This window comes from Physcomitrium patens, chromosome 16 (genome assembly GCF_059467195.1).
Source record: "Physcomitrium patens ecotype Gransden chromosome 16, ASM5946719v1, whole genome shotgun sequence".
In the NCBI taxonomy this organism is placed as follows: domain Eukaryota; kingdom Viridiplantae; phylum Streptophyta; class Bryopsida; order Funariales; family Funariaceae; genus Physcomitrium; species Physcomitrium patens.
This window is the reverse complement of record NC_143425.1, coordinates 16409551-16430832: the sequence shown is the minus strand read 5'-3', so window position 1 is coordinate 16430832 and position 21282 is coordinate 16409551. Positions and strand designations below refer to the sequence as shown.

General features: G+C 38.0%; 3 protein-coding genes and 1 long non-coding RNA gene across 9 annotated transcripts; 2 read left to right on the top strand and 2 right to left on the bottom strand.

Annotated features, from left to right (window-relative positions):
* The first annotated feature begins 1141 nt into the window (after positions 1-1141).
* On the top strand, positions 1142-2852 carry LOC112292998 (large ribosomal subunit protein uL6). The gene is made up of 3 exons (XM_024542026.3): positions 1142-1645; positions 2336-2458; positions 2704-2852. The coding sequence occupies exons 1-3, from the start codon at positions 1283-1285 to the stop codon at positions 2785-2787; spliced, it is 570 nt and encodes a 189-aa protein (XP_024397794.1). The 5' UTR covers positions 1142-1282; the 3' UTR covers positions 2788-2852.
* A 2562-nt stretch (positions 2853-5414) lies between these two features.
* LOC112293920 (uncharacterized) lies at positions 5415-7844 on the bottom strand. Of its 6 annotated transcripts, none has more exons than XR_002973167.3 (3): positions 6070-7844; positions 5841-5935; positions 5415-5646 (listed from the first exon to the last, which is right to left on the bottom strand). XR_002973167.3 is itself a non-coding variant. In XM_024543901.3 (3 exons), exons 1-2 carry the CDS (start codon positions 7556-7558, stop codon positions 5863-5865), a joined length of 1530 nt encoding a protein of 509 aa, XP_024399669.1. In that variant the 5' UTR covers positions 7559-7844; the 3' UTR covers positions 5415-5646; positions 5841-5862. The 6 variants fall into 6 exon arrangements, 4 of the variants coding, with proteins under 4 accessions (XP_024399669.1, XP_090099661.1, XP_024399670.1 ...); XR_002973168.3 differs by having other exon boundaries at positions 5841-5912; XM_024543901.3 differs by having other exon boundaries at positions 5841-5903.
* A 4619-nt stretch (positions 7845-12463) lies between these two features.
* LOC112293158 (mitochondrial dicarboxylate/tricarboxylate transporter DTC) lies at positions 12464-16987 on the bottom strand. Its single transcript, XM_024542310.3, has 10 exons — positions 15440-16987; positions 15171-15242; positions 14887-14971; positions 14712-14791; positions 14322-14425; positions 13978-14113; positions 13764-13852; positions 13355-13451; positions 13013-13047; positions 12464-12838 (listed from the first exon to the last, which is right to left on the bottom strand). Exons 1-10 carry the CDS (start codon positions 15554-15556, stop codon positions 12739-12741), a joined length of 915 nt encoding a protein of 304 aa, XP_024398078.1. The 5' UTR covers positions 15557-16987; the 3' UTR covers positions 12464-12738.
* Positions 16812-20322, top strand: LOC149987686 (uncharacterized). The gene is made up of 3 exons (XR_016497841.1): positions 16812-16937; positions 17066-19246; positions 19610-20322. It is a non-coding gene; the product is annotated as an uncharacterized LOC149987686 (long non-coding RNA).
* Positions 20323-21282: the final 960 nt, after the last annotated feature.

Here is a 21282-nt window from a genome sequence, read left to right as displayed (position 1 = left end):
ATAAATAAACCTTGTTTGTGTATATAAAAGCATCAAATATACACATTTTTACATCTTTTTGAAAATTTATTAATTTTTAATCTAAATTATCATATGTAAATGAATATATATATATATATATTGGTTACATATAAAGATTCATTTATTAGTGTCAAAAAAAGATAGAAAAATCCAGGTCTTATAGAAACTAGTGTGGATAAGATGTCTTCTAAATTATCTAAAGTTCAATGATTAATTAATGGCCTATCTGAACCAGATAATTTTTACTATTGATGTATATATACACACCAATATAAAAAATTATAAAAAAAAACTATCATTTTTAATCTATTAAATCTAAACTGATATTTATATCCATTGAAAATTTTATGACATTACAATCTTTTTTTTCTTTTTCTTTATTTTTATTTTTATAATAGTTACTTTTTTGAAAATTTATAAAAGAGGATTGAAAACATAATTTGGTTAATTTATTAATTTTATGGTATATCTGAAATCTTCTCTTAAAAAATGAACTCTGATGCTACTGGTTGCAAAACGTATAGCTTTAAACTTGCCTTAGAGTTGTTTTGGCTCAACATATTCTATCTCTAATATGCTCATTTCTTTTTAGAGAAATTACATTCTCCTTTTGTAGAAAAGAATTTCACCTTCTAATTATTCTAAAATTTGCATGATATTATTTTTTAAATATTTTTAGTATATATTTTTAATTCTATAAATCTCTTTTAATGCTTTACATGACACATGTATAAGTGAGTTCTATAGTCAAGTGCCCTTCTTTAATTTTCCTCCATTCATACACAATCACTCAAAATTAATTTTCAAATATACATACTTATACAATTAAAATTTAATTTATCTTCAATTTTGGAATTTCCATCTCAATTCTCAAAAATCCATTGGCCCATAAAGTCCTAATTACACCTCAGAAGTTGTATTATTTGGTTGTGTACTTTAGTTTGCAAAGACAGCTTCAGTACAAAGGAGGAATTAAGTCACCTAGGATGCAGCGTCGGACCCAGCCCGGTATTTCCAAACCCGGCCCGCTGGAAGCAGGGAGGGAGGCACGCAGGGTGGGCGGGGCTGAAGGAGAAGAACAAGAAGCGGCTGCTCCGAGGAGAAGACTCTCTTAAGCTTTCGAGCTAGACTTGCTGCATCCTTCGCCTGCGAGCCCTTCTGCGGCCGCGTCCTCTTTCTCTTCCCCCTCTTCCCTGTTTCCTCCTCCTCTTTTGGTCGCAACCCGGCCTCGTTTGCCTTCTCGGTAAGCACAGCAGCAGCTATGAAGACCATTCTCGCATCAGAAACTATGGACCTCCCTGAGGGGATCAAGGTCGAAATCAAGGCTAAGAAGATTAGGGTTTCGGGCCCTCGCGGTGTGCTCACCCGTGACTTCAAGCACCTCAATCTCGATCTCCAGCTGCAGGAAGGCGGCCGCAAGCTCAAGATCGACGCCTGGTTCGGCACCCGCAAGACCATGGCTGCCATCCGTACTGCTATTAGCCACATCAACAACTTGATCACCGGTGTTACCAAGGGCTACCGCTACAAGATGAGGTTCGTGTACGCCCATTTCCCCATCAACGCCAGCATCGCCTCCAGCAAGGATAACATCGAGATTAGGAACTTTTTGGGCGAGAAGAAGGTATTTTGTCCATCTACTCTGTTTTCTGGAGGTTTAGGGTTTTGGCCATTCCATGGTTTCTTATCTGATGATACTCTTGTTGTGGAAGTTGAATTAGGGTTAGGGTACAGCTGTTTTTTGAGTGTTGTGCTTGCATGTTCATGATTAATTCAATGTAGAAGATGCACATCTCAACCTCACTACCTCATAAATGTTTGTATTTTCGGGGCTACATCTTATACATTGTATTGGGGTTGCCTACGTAGGTGAACATGTAATTTCTTCTAATCGCTGGAATGGTAATAATTGAGAGTATGTGCATTGATATAGTGCTGAAATTTGTTCAGAATGCGCTAATTCAAATTTTAGGAGCCTGTCCTTAGAATGAGGAAAGTGCCTTCATAGAGGCTTGGTCGGGTGCTACCCTCGTTCATGCTGCAAACGTTTCGGGGCTAGTGGTTAATATCACAATCATTTGGAATCATTGGCAATAACAATGTACTGCAGGACTAGACGAGTTGACAGCGGTCCATTGATTTCTCATGTAATGGCAACGGGAGAAGGTCGTTACTCTTCTGGTGTAGCTCTCTAAATTGAGAGTTTCGTCACAATTTCGAGTAGCCAAATCCATAGAACCTATCCTGTTCGCCTGTGCACCTACTTAGAGAATAATTTAGCCAAGTTTGACACTGCATTGGCTTTGGCTTTCAGGTCCGCAGAGTCGACATGTTGCAGGGTGTGACGGTTACTCGATCAGAGAAGGTCAAGGATGAGCTAGTTTTGGAAGGAAACGATATTGAGCTGGTATCTCGATCTTGTGCTCTCATCAACCAGGTATTGTGGCTTTCCTTGACAACTTGATTTAAACGTCGTCTCAAAACGATAGTCATGTTGATAAGCTGTTAATTTTATCTTTAGGTCGTTTTTCATTAGGAAGTGGTCAACGTTTTATTACTGTTGTTGCACGTTCTGTTCCTTGTTTTACTAATTCATTCATTTTTCTTATTCTTTCCGTAGACACTACCAGATGAAGAAATTTACATAGAACTTACCTGTGACATATTTTTTGTGTGATTCAGAAATGCCACGTGAAGAAGAAAGATATCAGGAAGTTTTTGGATGGTGTTTACGTGAGTGACAAGGGAACCATGGATGCCGAGTAAAATTATATGTTCAGTTTTCATATGCTACTCTGATTCACTATAAAATTATAGCCTCGTGTGCAGAACAGTGTCTTGATATGGGTGATAAATGTATCTTCTAAATCGATTGCATGTTCACTGTCATCTGAACGCTGTGCTGTGAGGTCTTTGTGAACACCGGATTTGGGAATGCATCATGAATATTTGATAATATAGTTCGAAATTTTAGTATGTGGTGGATGTCGGAAGGATTTCCCTGCATCTGACGAAACTTTGCAATCTCTATTCTATGGTATCTCCCGTGTCACCTCGCGCTCTTTCCAAAGGTTACCACTCCATGTCGTTTTGATGTGTTAAATCATGCAAACTTAGCTCAGCTCAGCTCAATCCATTATTGGCTTAGCTAACATATCCTTGAACCGTGGGTTTCATGTAGAACTCTAAGGTTATTATACAACCACGGTAATTTGAGTATTGATCTCCTGGAACTCTGTCCAGACTCGAAGCCGAAGGTCTTTAGAGATTCATCTATGCCAGACCTTACTCTGTTGCTTTTACCTATCGCAGAATGGTAGGGAGAATTAGTATTTCTTCATACAATGTGATGTTTCTTCACAGGTGCAATGCTTTATGTTAATGGGCCGACTACGTGTACACCCCGTTCTTATGGTGCACACCTCTCTGCAATTAGGTGGCATTTTTCAACTGTAATTGACTGCACTGCCAAAGGTCAATTTATGAAAGGGGCTGATGGCTCGAGTTTAAAAGTTGATGGCGTCCATTTGCTCCTTTGGGTTGTCCTCATGTGCACGTGATTGTCCGATCTTGGATAGTTGTTACTTGTTCTTGTGTTAATGTTAATATAGCAAGATGCTCATGATGTTCAACTTATTCAATCAATTATTCAACAAGTTGGAGCCTTTTCAACCTCCATCTCCACCTTGAGAGCATAGTGCAAAATTTTGCATCACACTGATGTCAAGATTGCATTGTGGTGATAGATCATCATGTATGCTCAGGCATATGCAATTTGACACCGGATAATGCCTTCCTATTATTGAATTGCAAACATCAAGTTTTTATGAATATCTCTTAAGTCACCAAATGATACGTTGATTCATGATTTTACAACTGCATGCTTTTCTTCCACTTGAGATGTCACTAGATTGCATAGGTGGCAAATATGTTTTGTCCATGCTAGGACGAAGCGCTCCTTATAGACAATCCACATTCTGTCAGGGTATTTGTAAATGTCTACTAGATACCTGACTAGTAGCTCACCTCATGACACATTGAATATTGCCTTCTGAGTAGTGATAATTGTCTTGTTCCAGTTATGCAAGAATTCCTCTCAATCTGCCATTGAGCAAATTTTTTTTGCAAATTCACTAGTATGTTTTTGTTGATGTGCTAAGTGTAGAGAAGACTTAATACATTTGACAACTAAGCATGGACAACCAACATTAGCACAAATTTCCTATTTGTCACCACAACTTGCGGTTGATACTCTATGGTGAATATTTCCTTGATCTTTGTGAAAGTCCATATATAATCATTCTCTATCTCAAGTTTCATGAAGCAAAAATAGTCAAAAAATGTCTAGTTTGTTGAAGTCATATTAATGACATGCAATAGTGGTATTTTGAATCAATTTGTTTTGTAAGTCAAGTCCATGAGGATCATATGTAGAAATTCTTGTACTTATACCATTGCCATAGGCAATACAAAGAAAAGATGTGTGAGTTGTCTTTTGGTATCGTATTAGTAGGCATGCCTCATACTCTAGGTGTGCAAATCATCCAACATCTTAAATGATGTCCATCCATTGAGCTCCTTGTTTTGAAGATGAACTTTCTTGTTGTAGATGTCTTTCAAAACAAGTCGAGAGTTGACATCCCAATGTTTTAAGGTTGCAAGAAGGAATTTAGGTGTCGCATGTACATCTAACATTTGTTTGATGGTTTCATGATTGTTGTAAAATAATTTGTGTGCAGCCAAAAATGTAGACAAGTCTTCTGTGCTTTCATGGTTGTACTATGCGTTTTCAACTTAAATTCTCTACTCTAATGTGCATACATCATTAGAAATTTGCATCACATTATCACACTTGTCATGATCAATGTGTTAATTGTCAGCTGATGGTGTTGCATTATTCTTGTTGACCTTGATTAGGAAGTGCTATTGAATGGTAACGGACCACAAGCAACAAATACACCTTGTGCTTATCTTTCTTTTACACATTTTGTCAATGAAGACGATTTAGAAGATACATTCACCTTTTATGTTCTTAAATAGATCTTTATTCACCTTATTATATTCCAATCCAAATACTTTATATCTCTATTTCTTAATTTCATTTATTGTTGTGTGTAAAAGAATTAGATGTTCTTTATTACACTATCAATCCTACATATGTTATTCATGTCTACTATTAATATTTTATCAAACATATTTTTTATATGTTTGTCATATTCTATTTTACAATAAATTTATTTTTTAATACTAGTGATTATTTTGCTAATATATTTAGAGGTAACCACAAACCTAGTGAAACTCTATACTTTAACAGAACAAGGTAAAAATATCACTTTACAAGTGTCATCCAATAAGAGCCTTTAGAAGAAAAGAAATAAATGGAAATGAGAATAGACTTTGAAGAGTGGAATAATAAATATCACTCCATTGACAACTCTTTGGAAAAAAAATATTTGAAAATATGCATGAAGTCCACACTCTATGGCCTAATTGATTGCTTTTTGTCCTTCGTAGTGTCAAAAGGAGCAAGTTACGCATGAATCTTGACAGCATATTGCTAAAAGAGCTCGTCATCAGATAGAGAATGGGATTGAATCACCGCCTTACAGGTATACGCACAATTTGCTACAGAACCCATCGAACCATGCGAGGAAAGCGGCCACAACGCACACATGTTAGGTTATGCTTTAGACAAAGATTTGTTTCACTTCAAGAACACAAGTTCAGGAGCAATCCGTGATTCACTAGTCCTCCCATCACGTCATTTTGCAGGCGGATCAGGGTACCAGCAAGTAAATTTGACGTCGTTTTTGTCTTACCCGGAAAAATCTGCGGCGTTCTTCACAAGTTGAAGACGATTGAAACTGGAGTGTCATGAACGCCTAATCATCCTGACGCGAAGCACAATCAAACTCTGTGCATAAACTTCACACAGCTTTTTTTTAAATCTATACTGCAGCCGTTGAATATGACTAATTTGCACAATCTAAGGGCTTCATAGTTGAGGGAGTGGAGACAGAGGAAGTGGTTAATTAGAAATTCTCCTACCGGGACTGTTGATAGATTCCGGAGAAGAATCCAGGTGCTCTTCTTCGTCCTCATCTCGATTCAAATACCAAGTTTTACTGGATCGCCATCCGTGGAAAGGGATCGTGTCTCGGTCCTGCTGGCACAGCTTCCCCATCTCACTTGCAATTACCTTCAGAATATGCTTGAACGAAGGCCTTCTGATGCTATCCGCCTCCCAGCATCTCCCCAATAGCGCTCTCATGTTGGGGTCGATGTAATCCGGCAAGCTGGGCCTTCTTCCACTCAACACTATGTCGTAGTTCGTCAAGCCTTGCCCCTCAAAAGGCACACATCCTGTCAACACCTCGTAACACGTCATGCCAAAGCTGTAAACATCCGACTTCTTTGTGCACGCTTCCGCAGCGCCGCTCCGATTCTTCACAGCCAGTAGAATCTCGGGCGCCCTCCAGAACCCAGTCCCAACAACCCCAACCGAGCATTCGAAGTCCGATACGAAGCAATCTGGATACTCGTTGTACTTTCCAGAGGTGAACCGCTCGACGAGCACATTGGACGCCTTGAGATCCCTGTGGAGGAGATTGCTCTTGTGGATTGTGTACATCCCTCTCGCAATCTGCCCCACGATGCGCAGTGCAATACGATCCTCAAACGGTGGCCCACGATTCCCCTTCTCCTGCATGCGCAAGTCAATCAGGTTGCGCAGATCGCCGCAATACTTCTCCAGAACGAATGCGAACCTGCCGTCCTTTAGCAGCGTGCCGCCGATGATGGGCGAAGTGCCGATTCCGAGAACGGCTGCGTCCGTCATGCTCAATGATCTCTGGGCGCAGCGTGACCTGGGGCGCATGGATAGCCTCCGGAACATCTTAGGAGACCATTGGGATTGAAGAGACTGCAGAGAGAAGCCCTCTTTCATCACCTTCACCACACATTTCGACGGCAGGGCACCACCATATATTCGCAGAGTGCATTCGGCTTCAAAAATCTCCGCCTGCCCCCCCTCCGCGATTTTCCCCCGTAGCACCAGGTCGTCGAAGTCCTGGAAGAAGGAATTCGGGTCTCTCTTAAGCCTCTCGAAAATCTCCTTGCTCCTCTCCAGCGACTCGGTGGAGTGCAGCGAGGTTGAGGTCTCTGCAGGTCTCCTACCTAGTAACACTCTCCTGAGTATGCCCAACGAAGCCTTATTCTTACTTTTCTCGACGTGGGATGTGTCCAAGTTCAGCTCACTCCAGTGCTCCTTGGAGATTTGGATCTTGTAGTCAAGCTCACTAGCAAAATCGCTCCTTCGTTGCCCTAAACTATGGGTGCGCATGGAGAAATACGGTGAGGAAATAGGCGCTGAATCATCCGATGTGGAACCGAAAGATGTACTACACTGGTCGCTGGAGAAGGAGCTGGCTCCATTTGCAGCAAATTCGCTGGGTTGGGAGTCCTCCGGTTGCGAAACGATTCCTGCGTCCTCGTGAAAGGGTTTGTCACCTGCCTGACCTATTTGAACCCTAGCCATAGCTCTGCTTCCGCGCAAGTGAGACTTGATACACTAGGGGATCACAGTAAACGTTAACCCTGCAGCACTGCTGCTGGCTCCAACAGAGGCGAATCGCATAGCTTCAATTGTTTCTTGATCACCACCTGAACTAAGTTAACAGCTCTCATAGCCGCCTTGAACTCTAAGAGTGCAACAACATGCAGAAAAGCGAGGTAGACGATCGAGGAGCAATGCAAGCGGGGTGCGTCCAAACAACAAATACTGCTGACATCTCCACCGAGACGGTAAAGTGAGCTGTAAAGAGAGCATGAGCACAATTGAAGGGCGATGGAAGAAAAAAATGAGCGTCTTTCAGCTCTTTCCTGGTCGCAAAAGCAGGTAACAACTCACCAAGCGCTTGTTTGTCTTCATGCGGGAAAGTAACACACACATGGAAAAATGAGACTAAATGAGGTTACTATAAGATGTTCCAGTTGGTTTGGAGATTCTCGAATTCATAACTTGAAGAGCTGCTCCTCACATGAGTTTGGTTGTGGTTCATAGCGAGCTAATGAACTGCAAGGATAGATAGGTAGCCAATACTGTTCAAAGCTACACTTACTTTCAACTCTTTCAAGGCACGGTCGAAGTGATCTGGAATGATCCTGAGATCTTCGGCTTCGATCCCACTGCCCCACTTCCTGCCTGCCCTGCTTTTGTTTTGTTTTATCTTGACACCATACATTGAACATCTGGTCGCAGTAAACATACCCCACCTGGGAGCTGCAGCCGGGGTGGTTTAGACGTATGAACATTCTCCTTCGAAAAGTAACGTCTTTCTGTCTTTCTTTCTGTGTGTGAGTGTGTGTAAAGCTTGAGTGGTTCGAGACCTGTGCTTTGACTTATGGGACCAGTTCCATCGGAAAGTGAAGAAGAATAAGAAGATCTGATGAATGGCTATTCACTCTTGTGAACAAGCACCTTTCACCTACTCCATTGGAGCTATGCCCATCAGCAATTGACTTAGAACTGGTGGTGTGAGAGAGAGAGCGACTATGTTGTAAGAGTGTGAATTGCAAAAGAATCTAAGGTCTTTTCTACATATACTACGATATCTATATTCAATTAAGTATTAACTATTTTTTTCTTTTTTCTTTTTTATTTTTAAATATTTCTTTGCTGGTAATATATTTTTTTTACAAGATACAAAAAATAAAATTTCACCATCATCAAAATAGAAATTAAAAAACTAAAATTTAGCATATTTATAATAAAATTTATTCAAAAAAATGATTACGATTAGTTTAGAATAGACAATAGTTAAAGAAGTTCATATGATCAATGATATGGAGTTTTTGCTTGAAAGCAAATATTATAAAATTTTTGATAGAATTTTATCTTAGAGGCCACTAAAGGTTCCTCAACACACAATTATTATTATTAATAATATTATTAAATTTTTTATTTGTATTAGCCAAGATATCTTATTGCCAAAAACACTTGTCATATTGAAAGAGCTTGTAATTGTATTCATCATTTTTAAAATATGCAATTTTTTACAAAATAGAAAGATTGTTGTTGAAATAAAACCTATTGAAATTATTATAAATTTATTTGTACTTTAAAAAATAACATCCTTCAATACATTTTAGCAAGAATTATAAAGTCAATATATGTTTTTGACCTTATAATTCAAATGTGTAACTATTCCAATTTCAAAAGTATAAATCATTGTTGATTATATTATTCAACTCCTTCTTTTGGTGCAAAATTAGTACAACATGAAAAGGATTTAACAAACATTTTTTTTAAATAACATGTAATATTAAATATAAATCATTATAAAGGTATACTTGAACAATTTTGGCAACAGTTTATGATATGTGTTGATGTAAAATACTTGAGGATTTCATCATTAGTATTAATTGTGATTAGATCAGGAGCACTTTTCAAGAAATTATGTCATTTCTTAAAATAAATCTATACAAAGAAGACATTCTTTTTTGTAAAGCATACAATTAATTTAAAATAAAAAATAAAAAATAGAATATAAAATAAGAGGAAGAACTTTATAAATTTCATCTATTTATGATTAAGACTATATATATATATATATATATATATATATAATCTAATACACCTATTTTTATAATAAATGACTTAAAAATTTTCAGAAAAAATAAAATAGATTCTATAAGTAATGATATTTTTAAACCTTAATTATTTTATTTTCACATCTCTATTCTACTCTAGTTTATTTATTTAAGAAAATTCTATGAGTAGAAAAAAAAAATGAGAAATTTGTGTTCTAAATATTTAATAATAGTTATGAAATGCTAATAAGCATTGAATATCTTATATGGTTCTAAAAGATGTTCAATCTATAATAGTTTGTACGTTCTTAGAATCTATTTTTAAACCATCATTTGAAATGATATACCAAAAAATCTACTTATATTATATAAAATATGTATTTGTTAAATTTTTGCATATACTCTTGTATCTTAGAATTTTCATAATACAAGATATTTATTTTGTTTTATAAATATATTATTTTATTTTTAAAAAAATTTAAATAAAAAGTATAAAAAAATCTAAGAATTTATATTATAAAATTATCATCAAATATTAAAAAATAATATCAGATAAGGCTATCTTCTGGAACCATATTTACTTTTTATTATATTAAAGGTCTTTGATGCCAAATTGTATAAGAGTATAGCCAATATAAAAATCAATAGAACCAAACTTCTTAGTATTAAGTACAACAATATAAATTAACATGGCAATTATTATGTGCTCATAATTCAAGGACATAAAGAGCCAATCATTAGTATAATTGACACTTTATATAATTTTAGTCTAACAATAAGCCTAGATATTAATTGGACCAAAGAAAGTTAGTTCAATAGATTATTTGAAAATCTTTTAGCCATTTTTGCAACTAAAACAAATTACTCTTTTTTCTACTTTCATAATAAAAATAAAATAATAAGAAATAAATAAATAAATAAACTACTAGTATTCTACCAAAGTAAATGTATATGACAAATTACAAATATAAATAATGTGTTACCATATTTTTTTTCTTGTTTCTTTACTTCTATTTTAGTTAAATTATTAAAAGATGTTAAAATAATTTAATCAAATATTTGTAATTTCTAATGTAGTGACATATAAGTATTGATAGAATTAAAAGTTGTTTAGAATCTATTTCAAAATGACAAAGTAGAAAAGGCTTAAGATTTATACATTTAAAACATGCTATATTAGCATTATTAAAAAAATGGATTAAAAAATTATAATATTATATATAAAGCATAAACAAAAATATTTATATAATTAAAATTTAAGACTTTTATATTATTTTATGCAAAATAGAATAAATTAGTGTGGTCAAATCATAAATTTTTCTATGGTTAGTTTCTACATCTAAGCTAATAAATTTTGGATTTACATAAAATAGTGTTTAGAAAGTGAAGGACTATTTGATGTAAATATTTGACGTTTCATTTTTTTTAATATTTTATTTCAAAACCTTACTTTTAAAACTGAAGAAAATTATTTTTTATTTTTTATTTTTTTATATATTATGATATTGTAAAGTATAATTATTTTATAGAGAGATCTAATTTCAAACTTTGCATTAGAATGAGAAAAAACCATAATAATATAAATTTGATGTTTTTTATAAAGAAAATAAGAACTCTAATATTAATTAACTTCAGTAGGTTAGATTGTTAATATTATTAAAGGCCAAAAATCTCTTTGCAAATTTAAAGATAATGTGTGAATTAGTAAGAAAGTTAGAGTTTAATCTCCTAATATAGATAGCAATTTAGAAAAGTCATTATGACACACATAGCCAAACTCAAAATATCTTTTTAGATCTTTATAGTTAACATAGAATTTTGGTAATTCAAAATAGAACAAAATTTAAAATCAAAATTTAAAAGAGTATATGGTTTAAAGTAAGAGACCTGAACAAATTGATATTAACATAGTTATTTTAGCATAAAGTATATATATATATATATATATATATATATATAACAATTAAAAGACAAAAATTAATACTAACTTATTAAAATATATCCTTGTTTATTTACTCCAAATAATATCACTAGAAATATAAAGATTTTGGAAATGTCCTTAAAATTAAAAGATATGAGATTAAACCATAGTATATGAAAACAAACTGATAATTGGTCAAGAACAATGGAGACCTTTGAATTTTGTTTTTGAAAATAATCATTGATTGCTAATAAATTTGTATTAAGTTTTAAAATATTTGATGGCATTTGTTGTTTTTGAAAAGATAACATGAATTCAAAAAAAAATATGGTTTTAAATAGAGAAGCTAAAGATGAAATGAACACCCTTGAGCATATATGCACAAGTCTTAATAAATATGAATGCTTTTTATCAAAAGAGATATAAAATAATAAAAAAATAGAGAAAAAAAAAGATTAAAACAAATACTAAGCAAAAAAGAAGATATTTTTATATGACTATTCTTAGATAATAAGAAATATGATAGTAAGTAGAAATAGAAAAAAAATTAAATAAAAAATCACAATTTCATGTATTAGCTTAATCTGCATACATCACTTGAGAATTAGATAGATAGTTAAGTTTTGTAATACATTTACTAATTTGATATTCTTATATCTATTCTATAACAAGAGTATTAAAGAATAAGATGGGTTGTTACTCCTCACTTTTTCAATGATTTTCAATTATTTGCCCACAAATGCCCCAAAAAAAACTAATTAAAAAAAATTAATGAACTTCCTCTTAAATGCAACCAACTTTACCCAGACGGTATTTAGCATTTTAGCGAACATGGTTAAAGAAAAAAATCTCTACCGACAACACATTGTTTCAGATCGTATTAGAGATGTGCCAACAAAACGTCCACGTATCGATGGAATCACATTCGGATGCGAGAAAGGATTTACTTGCAAATCCCAAACACCATGCCTTCGAGGAGGCGCTTCCATCAGACTGATAAATTAACCATTATTTGGTGCGGTCTCCAATAATGTTTTTTTTAAAACTCTTAAACAGGATACTAACCATTCGGTTTTGAGCCCTAATCATGTTATCGTTGTTAACAATCGGCACATAATTAGGCAATACAGATAATATGGTCCTGTGGGTTAATCTGGTGGATATACAACTTGTGTTTGCATGGCGTGTAAACCACAGAAAATATGTCATAGACCAATTTTTCCTGCAGCTAGCTGTAAGCGCTCCATGAAGAGCAGGACGAGCATAGCGTGTGGGGCGCAGCGTGCGTAGTATGTCGAAAAGCCTCTGTAAAGAATCAAACATCACCATGTTAAACATGAAGCTTCAAAGGTGAACTTGAGAAACTACTAATCAATCGTACAGAGATAGTCGTCGCAATTGACCATAATCTATCACAATTTATTAATTTGGTGCAAAGAAAAACGTGTAGAACAATTCAGGTGCTCGAAGAAAATATACCTGTAGAAGGTCCAAGCCCCCTCATGTCTCAGTACCTGATGAATGTGTACAACCAGTCCACACACCCTTGAGAAATTGCAACCGAACAAAACTCTAGAGCATGATATTCTTGAACAGGTAAAACACCAGCAAAGCAGTTACTTCGTCTACTCAAAAATGACCTTTTGTCCAAGGTTTAAGAATTAATGCATTCGAAAAATCAAACTTATAACCATGTTTCTACTTAGTAATACACTTTAAGGCTTCAATTTTCTGGAATAGTTTATCACTCAAAGTTTCACAACCAAAGATCTGATAAGTCAAATAGACAGCTAACTTGCATTTAATGCTATGGATAATTACCTTGCGAGCACAATCAACTGAATTGTGGTATGGCATGGAACCGTCAGGCAAGGGCTTCATCTTCTGTATTCGCGTCTTAACAAAATCAAACGGTAAACTGCAAGAGATGCAAATGGAGATCTTTAAATACAATTGGTGGGGAAACCAACCGCAGCAAGCTTGATGCTCCAGAATTTACAAGGCATACACTTCATGCATACATAGAAAAAAAATTAACCACTGATAAGAGTTACAATTATAATTACCTACTCTCAGCGAAGCATCCGTGTATGTATTTTTTCAAATCTAAACCTGCTGCATACAGAACAGAAATCACTGCCACTGATCCAACCGCCACTTATTTCCCACACTTTGTCTCGCTATTTGTGCAAATTAGATGCTTCTCTCCAGTTTAAGATGCAAAACGAACCTGAAGACAGCTATTGATAACCCAGAAATTGAACTTGCCCCCACTTGCGTCGCAAACGAATCTTCATGGGTCCAGTGTTTGATAATGGCCTGCAATTACCCAGCGTGGCAATCGTCAATAGACCTCGTATTATGCTATCTAACCCCTCCTCCCGCCTTCCCCAGGTCTGAATTATTTGTCACAGAAACACGAGATATAAGGTCGAGAATATGACCTCCTTTGCATGATCATACGTAGCAAGCATGGCTACATTGACAGCCATAGCCCTTGTGACAGTCGGCCCTGCTCCACGCCACAACCGTAATACTCCTTCCTCTTTTACAATTCGCTGCAATGCATGCAGTGCGTTTCTGCCACAAGAAAATGTGTGGACTCACAAAACCGAACTCAAATGACTGGCCGGTCGCTTGTACTCGTGAACTGTTAGATGAATCATATCCTCTAGCATTTTGTAGAGGCAGCTGTGAAGCTAAACGTTCACAAAGAAGTAAAAATAATCTCTACTGTCATTGCTGAAAAGTCGATTGCGACAAAAACCGAAGCTACATACGAAAGTACCTGTAATGACGACGCTGCTCAAGAGGAAGAGAACCATCAGCTTGCATGCGTAGCAGTGCTAAATCTGCTGGATTGCCGACGAAGGAGCCTAGAGCTCCTGCAACCTGGGAACATGAATAATAGTGAGGACTCTGAAAGTGATGAGGAATGTGGTAAAACTGAAGAGCTATTCGATTAGTGTATTGCTACATTCCACACATTGGGATAAACATCCGAGGCATCTAAAATTTTGCCTGAATGACACAATGAAAACTGACGAAGTCTAACCTGCAATGGTTATTGAAGATGGATGTGGTTTCCAACGGTTTTCTTCAAGAGCCTAACAACTAGCAAACGAACTTTCGTGCTAGGAGACTCTTGCGTTGCTAATCAGATAGTCTCCATACTCACCAGTCCACAGCCAGCTTTCTTGTAGAAGGGCAACGGTTGGCCATCTTGTGACAATGCATCACTCATCGACCTGAAAATCCCTGTGCAATGCAAGTCTTAGTGAGACCTTAGTTATGGCGGAATTCAACAGAATTTAATCTATCAGTAGATAGCCTGAACAGTCCAATTGAGTTACCCATTCGTGCAGTGGTGTACGTTGCCTGCCGAAGAAGCGCTGCTGAGAGGCCAGTGTACATGATGCGCACTCCTTCATTTCTGATCTATGCCCTCATGCACCCACTGTACTATTAAAATCAGAGCTGCAATTTGCAACCTTTAACACTTACAGTACTGATGTTACTGGCAGAAATATTGATCAAGGCGAATGAAATGCTTGTTACACTATTGGAATTGTAGGCTTCCACGTACTGATTGCAATGTCCACGGTTTCTAAAAGCCTTGGCGAGAACAGAAACTCACAATAGTTGGTGCCAAGTTAAGCACGGAAGGTTGCGCCACCATGGTTCCCTCCCCAATCAGCTGCAATCGCACCTGCCATAGCCATGCACATTTTCAATATAAACACAACCCTAGTCCCAAACACAAAGGGATTGGCGTAGAGGATTCGCAAAGATGTGCGGTACGAATTACAAATCTAAGGTACTTCTCAGAATGATGTTTCTATGATCTGAAGGATGCCACCTGAATACTAACCAAGCATACTTACAGTAACAAGCATAAATTCTTACCTTGAAAAAATCAAGGGGTTGAATTATAGAAGTGGCCATCATTCCGGCAAGGCCCCCGAACACGAAAGGCTTTGCTGATTCCCACACCTTGCGGCCATTGATCTGCTTCTCTTCCATCTTAAACGCACTCTTTCCCTGTAGATTTTTTACTAGGAAAACAGGCGCACCTCACAACAGATGTTGAAATCTTGGAGGTCGATCAGCTGCAGACATTGTTGCATTCAAGCCATTCCGAAGCAACTAGAGTCGCTCCCGTGCTTCTACAAACAATGAATCACTCAAAAAGAATGACTGAGTCGAAATGATTGTATGTCCTCAGGTTTGAGTGTTTAACCTGGAAAAATTGTGGAACTTCGCTCTGCAAAGTGCGCAATCCTTGAAGGAAACCGTTCTGACAATATCTAAGAGCTAATGTGCAAGTTTAAGGCTACAACAAACAGCTCAATCATTCTCTGAACTTAAATTCTACACGACCTCAACTGTTGAACTCGATCGGAGGCAGAGGAGACAACCTAAGACTCAGATTTGCAACAAGTAGAGCAACCCAACTCAAGCAACGGAAACGGGCTCCCGACGCAACCGACGAACATCTCAATACCACAATCCTGTTTTCCTTGAGTGCTATAAAATCACACTGGTTTCGATCAATCGGTGTGAAGATGATAGATCCTGATGAGTCGCTCAACTCCCGTGAGATCTGAACCAAATGACGAGCAGTAAAAGTCGCATATTGATAAGGTGTCGGATTGTGTAGCGGCACCGCCACTATCCACGGCTACAAGCTTTTTACACTATTTTGCCTGAACCTTGAAATCCACAGGGCTGGGTCTCCCCTATCATTTGGAATGACAGCAGATATTCTAATTCTTTAAATGCAGGTACACGTCATTGACAACTTGAGAGAGGATGCTGAAGTTGGCACGCCCTGAGGCTGGAATAATCTACTGTGCAGCATGTTCGAGAGTTTGCAGATTACATTTGAGCCAGCGTACATGACCTGTCCTTAGTGGCTATTGCTTGTCAGCGTAGGTTAATGACAACCTTTGTCAATGACATATCTTTATGATGTGGAAAATTGTCGATCTCATTAGAGATGCAGCATATGATTAGTTTCATGAGTCTCTGCAGATGATCCATTATTCAGTTAGAATAAGTGTATAGAGAAGGAAGACTAGATCCAATATTAGGGTTCCGCCATAGCCAGGGAGTTGGTCGTCAGAGATTTCTCTTTTGGCGAGGAAGTCAATGCAGTTATAGCTTACCCAAATGCTTCACATGGATGCCGCACTCAAATTTCTACTGTATCTGCTGAAATTCTCATCAGTACCGTCGGTTGCCATGGCCTTACATCGACAATACGTCTGCAGATTAATGAACGCCTTACGAACCCAATTTTGCAGCAATTTTAGAACATGCGTGCGTTGAGAGATTGCGCAAGGAACTAGACTGCTCGATACACAATCTCTTGAACCATTGAACTGGACCTTATGTACAAGAGGTACTTTGACTGTTCTATTGTTTTATTTCGATTACATAAACCTAATTTCACAGTTCTTGTGCCTGTAGTTCTGACTGTTTAGCTGCCTGTGCGACAAAAGTTGAAGATTGGTTTTTTTGCCTCGACAGATATCAATCTTAGTAGGGTTGGCGAATGGTGTGATTCATTTCTATATGGAAAATCGAGAATTTACCCCACTTTGTTAGTTTCAGCTTTATAATGTGGCCAAAGTGATCAAGCGTTCTACTTTGTAAGGTGCAGTTGCAGCGTCTTGTTCATTCACAAGACAGGGTCTGGTTCAACTTCTCTGCATGCGTGTGATGCACAAGTTTCATATCTTGCGGTGAATTTCGGAAGGTTTTGTGATGTCTCTTGTTTACTGCATTCACATGGAAGACAGTGGATAATGGCACCTTCAGCGATGTGAGTGATTTTTAGCAACAATGAATGGTCTGGAACCAGGAAGCATCGACAAATGTGTGCAACTGTGTTGAGATTCACAGGCTTCAAACTGTGGAAGAGCTGCTCTACTCATGAGGTTGGTAGTACACAGCAGTCTTACTGCATTGAAGAACTAAAACTGCTTGGGTCTAAGATTCCGAACGTCTGTCTTGTTAAATTATCTTGACGATGCACTCGATGACGTTAATTGGGTATTTTCGCAAGAGAATGCATGTGTAAATTCAAGCGAGCAGGTAACTGTGTTATCTTTCTGTCATCACAACAAATTGTTGCTTAATTTTCTATCAAATGCGTAAAGCTCTGAAAGCGTAGTTCATGAAATTCAAAGTTGCATTTCATTTCACATTTCTAGATGCAAGGGATGAAGTACAGAACTGGATCATCTGTCAAAGAACTTACTGAATCACAACATTTGTTGAACGATAGGCTGTAAAGTTCCTCTTGTTTTTGCCGATTGCAGTTGGCAAGCGAGCTCCTCATTCCGAATGGCACTTAGAAGGTAAAAGTCTTTATTCTGTAAATATGTCATTGTAGTGACGTATTTAACTGAACTCCGTCGAAGTTCAAGTAGTTCGAGTATTGCAGGTTTGAACTGATAATAATAATAATAATAATAACAATCATAAGGAACTCAATCAAACGTGCATAACTGAGCGGATTGGGTTGACACTGCCTTGAATAGAACAAGTTTTGCTTCACATGCAGCACTACTCAGTCGTATGCTTTTAATTTCCTTGTCACTCTGCTTCAGTCATATGATCCTCTGCCTTCTCAATGTATGTCTGACACGATAAGTGCAGCTTCAGATGACATGCCAAGTCCGTTTCTCCTTCGCATGTGAAGTGCTTGGAGGAAATCCCTGGGCTTGTACATGCCATTCTGAACTGTTTATTTGCTCTTGCATGTTACCCAGCACTCTGTAGATGAAGATTCTGAATTGAATGCAGTGAAAGAGCATCACGCTACGTCTCGAGGAAGTTCCCAGTAAGTATGCATTTTCGTCATTTATAATATCTATCGAAAACAGTTGACTCTCTGCATGTTTCATGCCTGTGTCTGCGAATGGCTTTTCCGGTTCAGGACAAAGGAATTTGCCGCCTGCCTTGAAGGTTTAAAGACCAGTTGTTCTGGTAGATTCGACAGAGTTACGTTGCGGTGACGCAATTTGCTCCTGCACCAGCAAAAGAAACGCATCTGCAGACGTTGGCAACCTCGACATCTAGTCCTGCAGAATCATTCTGCTTGAGCAGATTCAGGTGGAGGTCCCACTCTTCATTACGGCTGAGCGCAAAGCCATATCCTTCGCCACAAGAATAATTCTTTCTCCCTGAACAATGTGTGCAAAAGTTGACTAGAAACCATGTGGAATTCCACAGTTTAATGATCTTACAAATGTTCCGGCACACTCTTTGTTGCGGCTTGTCAATTTGGAACACTGCAAGAGTGGATGGAGGAAGTGATCTGACTTAGGCCCACTTTTTTACCCAAAGCCAAAGCTCGCTGCAACAACTCCTGCAACTTAAAATCGAAGAAAAATCTGAGGGAAGTTTGAAGACCTATGAACTGATTCTTACACCTCATTTTTACCAAACAAAACAAAACAAAACAAAAAACAAAAAAACAGAAAAAAAAACAAATAAACACCTTTTTAAAGTTTTCGAGTTTGCAATAGACATATTTTAAATAAGCGAGGTTTATGCAAGTTTTGAGTATTGACGTGTCAAAGTGCTTGCGCCTAACCAATTCTTACTGAACGTATTGATTGTTACTTCATTTGATAGGCTCTCCTTCCCTCGAACCACTACCAAAGAGGCTGATCTTCAACGACGAGTACTGATTTTCAAGAGGTTTTTCTCAGGGCCTTTCATTTTCATTTACAGTGTGGAGTGAGTCCTAGTAGAGTGTCAACTACAATTTGAGCGGCGACGAAAAGGACGACACACAATGAATTTTAACATCGTACGGTTCGTGGGCCACCTTAAGATGCAAGTATGATGTCAGGTAGGGACAATAAGTATTTTGCAAAAGCTTGGAACCTTTTTGCGCGACATTGAAAATTCGTATTCAAAAGATGTGAACGCTGGGATAACAACCGTGCACCAGGACAAAAGAGTATGTCACAAGAAACCACAGTATGAAAAAATCATATATATATATATATATATATATATTTATTCAGAGTTGGATACCTGTGTGACTCGTGTGCATAGGAATCGATTATCGAGCTTTCGGAGTCACTAGTGAAGTTCAAGAGTGCCCCGAAGTGAAGAGGTATCCTGGTGAACCAGAGACAGGTTATTCCCAACTGGTAACAGAGACAAGTTAGTGATGCTGAAGTCTTTTTGTCACTTCCGACCATTCCCAGCGTTTCCACGATGGGAACGAGAGCGTGTTTTCCATGTCCTTTGCGGACACTATAGCCCTCGCAAACCGGTGGGTAATACGCGTGCAAGGAGCTCTACTCGTCTCTTCGAAAGTACGGCAGGGACCCACCGGTAACAAAATTTAGGCGTTTTGTGTCATGGATTGCAGATGATGCACTGCCAATGGAAATGACCCTGTGATCAATAATGGTGCCCTCGAACGGTCGGATGCAATGATCCCACCAACACTAGTTATTCAAATCCCCTTCCACGCATATCTCCAAGACTACGATTCATCTGGTAATGGGTAATAGATGAACATGGTCAGTTTGTAACACTCAACTTGGGTGAGGACACACATTTCATGCATTGTGGTACAGGTGGGTGTTGCATGCTTTGTGCGGCTAAGCTGTGATATTGGTATCGGATTGGTGTCGTTCAGAGAAAGGAGGACGTATGTGTGTTGTAATAGCCACTTACGCTCGTAAAGCGCGGCAGGGAGTAGTGGAAATTGGTATTGTGCTAGTGGTTCTTTAGAAGGTCTATCATGAATCTCAATCTTAATTTTATTTTTATTTTTTAATGTTTTCTATTTTTTTTCCCCTGTGACGCTCAAAGCAAACCACGCCATTGTCACCGCCAGCCAAATTTGCTCAATCACAGAACATGCACTGTGACCAGCCTTCGCTGACCCTTGGTTACGCTTTAACTTCCCAAGCCTTCCAACGCGGCTACCACGGAGGAAATCACTAGCGTGAGTGATAGTAACCTCGTCCTGGCGCTGATCATCTCTGATTTTAACCACCATTGCATTACCATAACCTTCCAATTCAACAGCGACCGACCAAGTGGCTGAACCTTTATGTCTAGAGTCATTAACTACCCAATGTTAACCAGTCAGAACTCCAGTACAGTTAAAAACTTCAATTCAGTCAATCCTCCTCCTCATCCTCCCAATGCCGGGAAGCACTTTCCGAGGGTCTTCGCTTTACTGAAAGGAGGGAATTATGGTAATTGTGGTAGAGCTTGCCAATTTAGTCATACCTCAAAAATCGTGGTAATGCTTCTCAACACTGACGTTTCCAATATAGACTGCGTGCACTAAGAGAACATTAATTTTCCCTAACAGGAAAACTGTGGCGTAGCAAGCTGGATTTCACCGCCAGAAGAGGCGCACTATTCCTGGCGACTCTGGATTCCACCTACAGACCACAGCCAGACAACACCGATCCACACCATTCGATCGCAATCCCGTCGTATGGTGTCTTTCAGCAACCTCAATCACAATGCTGCACCCAGGATCGGAAAGCACGAGGGCCAGCTCTTGCCGAACCCAACGCGAAGGAGAAGGCAATTTCCCACTGGCATACGTTTTGCAGGGGCCGCGACGTTACAACGATTGTGCGCAGCGACATGCATTGGCTGCAAACGGGTCCACCAGAGGAACGCGCAGATTCACATTCATACAGTCGCAGGTTTACCAGCATCATAGCAACAGCCCCATCAAAGCCCCCAACTAA